The sequence below is a fragment of the Somniosus microcephalus genome, unplaced genomic scaffold (genome assembly GCF_052327205.1).
Source record: "Somniosus microcephalus isolate GS21.2 unplaced genomic scaffold, FLI_Smic_1.0 scaffold1222, whole genome shotgun sequence".
Classification (NCBI taxonomy): Eukaryota; Metazoa; Chordata; class Chondrichthyes; order Squaliformes; family Somniosidae; genus Somniosus; species Somniosus microcephalus.
The window spans coordinates 38,868-42,520 of record NW_028226409.1 but is presented as its reverse complement, the minus strand read 5'-3'; the positions used below and the strand labels follow the sequence as shown (position 1 = coordinate 42,520).

At 47.8% G+C, this 3,653-nt stretch overlaps 1 protein-coding gene across 1 annotated transcript; it reads left to right on the top strand.

Moving 5' to 3' along the window:
* Positions 1-1,464: 1,464 nt before the first annotated feature.
* Positions 1,465-1,787, top strand: LOC147080696 (phosphoglycolate phosphatase-like; the record flags this gene model as incomplete). The annotated part of the gene is made up of 1 exon (XM_085981110.1): positions 1,465-1,787. A coding segment is annotated over one exon (323 nt), but the record flags the coding sequence as incomplete, so codon positions are not given.
* Positions 1,788-3,653: the final 1,866 nt, after the last annotated feature.

Genomic DNA, 3,653 nt, shown 5'->3' with positions numbered 1-3,653 from the left:
GGGGGGATGGTGGGTGCGCTGAGTGGTGTTTGGTGAAGTAATGGAATCCAAATCCAAATGAACAGAAGAATTGCTGTATGCTCCAGTCAATCAGCTGGGGAAAGACGGGATGGCCTCCTTCTGTGCTGTAAATTTCTATGATATATAATCCAGTGCCTATTTCTAAGCAAGATAAAGAGCCTGACACCAGTGTTGAGAGCATCTGTGTCTTCTACTGTGAAATAAAACGTGGCAAGTGCACTCTCTCTTATTCCAACAGGGCACCATTGGTACCATCACTTGACTGATCAAGCTGCAGCTCGGGCCTATGCTCGCTTACGGTGTTTGTCCAGCCAGGGGCTCTTTGTGCCCAGTTGCAATGTCAGTGGTCCCTGCTTGGTTACCATGTTTATTGTCCCCAAAGTTATAAAACAGTAGAGTTTTGGACTGGAGGTGGATATCCTTCTGAAAGACCAGCTGGTCCATCAAGCCTGCCCCACACTCCTGATGGCTGGCGCATCGTGACGAGACACTTCCCACCACACAGCTATATAATCTCCTGGGAGAGGCGCAAAACCCAGGACCAATGAGGGAACATTACCCGGGAATTCTTCTGACACACACACAATCGTAACCAGTCCACGACCCTGGACCAAGTGTTGTCTATATAGCCACTGACCTTCGATACGATGCGATCTCTGCCCCAGTCAAGAACCGGTCCAGCTCCCTCTTGAAGGCCGAGTCAGCACCCACCACACCAGCTGGCATTCTATTCCAGAGGCTCACTGCTCTCTGGGGGGGAAAGAGCAACTGCCTTGCATCCAGTCTGTTCCAACTCTTGTCGTTTATGTCCTGTATGCATACTGCTGTCGCCATGAACCGTTAACCTCATTTTGTGCTGTAAATCCCATCTCCTTATTCCCAGCGCTCCTCTAATTCCCTAGTCCCAGTCACCCGTGAGAAGGAATTTGAATTTTTTTTTTTTTTTTGAGTACTACTTTTCTCTCCGCAGCCAGTTCTGCTGTAGCAGTAAATAAGATGTGAATTAATTCTGATAGCTGCGAGGAGAAGCTGGTGCAGTGTGCGTGTCTCGTCTAATGATTTTAAACCACCGTATCTGGGTCAGAAAATAGCCATAGGAGAATAAGCAAAACGAGCAGCGTGAGACCCCCATTAATAAGCCTCCTGCAATGCAAACGGTTCATTATTTACACCCTCGACAATAGAACAGATATTTTGGATGTGGTATTTGGCAGGTGTGACAGTCTCGTTCAAGCCAATTCTGAGGGTGGGTGAGGTAGAATGTGTTTCCATGGCAATTTGAACACCCTTTTCATTGAGCCACCTAATTGTGTCCCCACCCCCCACAATGTTGTATTAAAACTTCAACCATAGGCTGTTGCCCTTCCAGAGTTTATCCTCGTACTCATGGACTGGTGATGCATGATTATGGCCCCCATCGCTAACCCCTTTCTCTCTCCGCAGGCACGGGCTGCTTGGTGAAGGCCCTTGAGGCAGCATCGAATCGCACCGCTCACGTCATTGGCAAGCCCGGCTCCTTTATGTTCGAGTGTATGGTGAAAGAGCATAGCGTCGACCCGAGCAGGACAGTCATGGTGGGCGATCGGCTGGACACTGACATCCTCATGGGGTCAAACTGTGGCATCCGCACCATCCTGACCCTGACTGGCGTTTCTACCCTGGAAGAGGCGAGGGCCCATCAGGAAAGTGACTCTGCGGACCGCCACAAGCTGGTCCCCAACTATTATGTGGACAGTGTGGCTGACTTGCTTCCAGCACTAGAATGACAAAAGCAGGACCTCCTGCTGATTTTTATGAATGCATTTTAATTTATCCTGAATTATCCTTCGTACTGTAATATTCTGAGTACCTCTAAGTGCAATGATGTGTTAAATGCTTTGGTGTAAAGGTTATTTTAAATGGTTGTCTGTGTAACGATTGTGGTATTTCTTGTTATGAATAAGGCTGAAACACAAGTGTGCTTCAGCCGACAGACCTGATGCACTTACCCCTGACATGACACCATATTGCTGCCTGCACAGGTGTGCACTAAGTGACTATAACAGTAGGGGGACAGAGTGTCTGTTAACAACACTGTCTGCTAGGGTACAGTTATGCTGGTCTTTCTGTATCCAGCATGGAATCAAAATAAAATGTTATTTCTCCTCGGTTGCAATGCTGTGGCATCTCATTACTAACGGAAGCAGAGCGTATTTTACAGTTGAAACATATTGGATTGTTGAAATGACATCAAACTAGGCCATTTACCCCACTGGGCCTGTACTACACCTTCACTAGCATGTAGCTACTGTAGCCTGAGTTCAGTAAGTGACCTTCACCAGGTCTAAATACAGTCAACCCTAAAATAGTAACAGGAGCTTTAGCTCTGCTTCAGATCTGCGCCCAATGACCTTCGGTGATGAGCAATGGGCTTTGTTCCAAGTTTGCATTTCTAAGGCAGCTCCTCAGCCTCCATAGTCCCCAATCAGAACCCCTGTGGTTAATTGCAGCAGGAAAGGTGAACCGCGGGAGCTGGGAGACACGACTTGTATTTATATAGCGTCTTTAACATAGTAAAACATCCCAAGGCATTTCACGAGAGCATTATCAAATAAAATTTGACACCACGCCACGTAAGGAAATATTAGGGCAAGTGACCAAAAGCTTGATCAAAGGCACAGCCGCCAATGGTGGAGCGATTAAAATCGGGGGATGCTCAACAGGCCAGAATTGGAGGAGCGCAGATAGAGGGTTGGGGGGCTGGAGGAGATTACAGACATAGGGAGGGGGCAAGGCCATGGAGGGATTTGAAAACAAGGATAACACCCACCAGTAGAAAGTTTCTCCACATCCACCCTATCAAACCTTCATTATTTTAGACTGCTACCAGGTCACGGAAGCTTACAGCGCAGGAGGTGGTCATTCGGCCCATCGTGCCTGTGCCGGCTCTTTGAAAGAGCGATCCAATTCCCACTCCTCCGCTCTTTCCCCACAGCCCTGCAATTTTTTTCTTCTCAAGTATATATCCAAATCCCTATTGAAGGATGGTGGCATAGTGGTTAGCACTGTTGCCTCACAGCGCCAGGGACCCGGGTTCGAATCTGGCCTCGGGTGACTGTCTGTGTGGAGTTTGCACATTCTCCCCGTGTTTGCGTGGGTTTCCTCCCACAGTCCAAAGATGTGCGAGTTAGGTTGATTGGCTATGATAAATTGACCCTTAGTGTTAGGGGGATTAAATATGTGGGGTTACGGGGATAGGGTGGGATATGTGTTGGTGTAGGGGTTACGGGCATCGGGTGGGATATGTGTCGGTGCAGGCTCGATCCACACTGTGGGGTTTCTGTGATTCTGTGAACCTGCTCTGCCAGCAAAAGTCAGTCCTGCTGGGAGAGGAGGGGAGAAACTTGGGAAAAATAGAAACAAAATAGGGAAAACTCCAGAGCAGCGGGAACAAGACAAATGGCAGCGACAGAATGCGGCAAAAGGACGAGGTGGAGAATGATACCAAGTAACAGAAAAACGAAAAAGAGGAAGCAAGTTAGGAGCAGAAGAGCTGTGAACAGTCACAGTCTGACAAAGATCAGCTGAATGTTACAATAATTCTAATCACTAACTTCTTCATAGTCAATGTCACTTTTAGAACTTTCACTTCC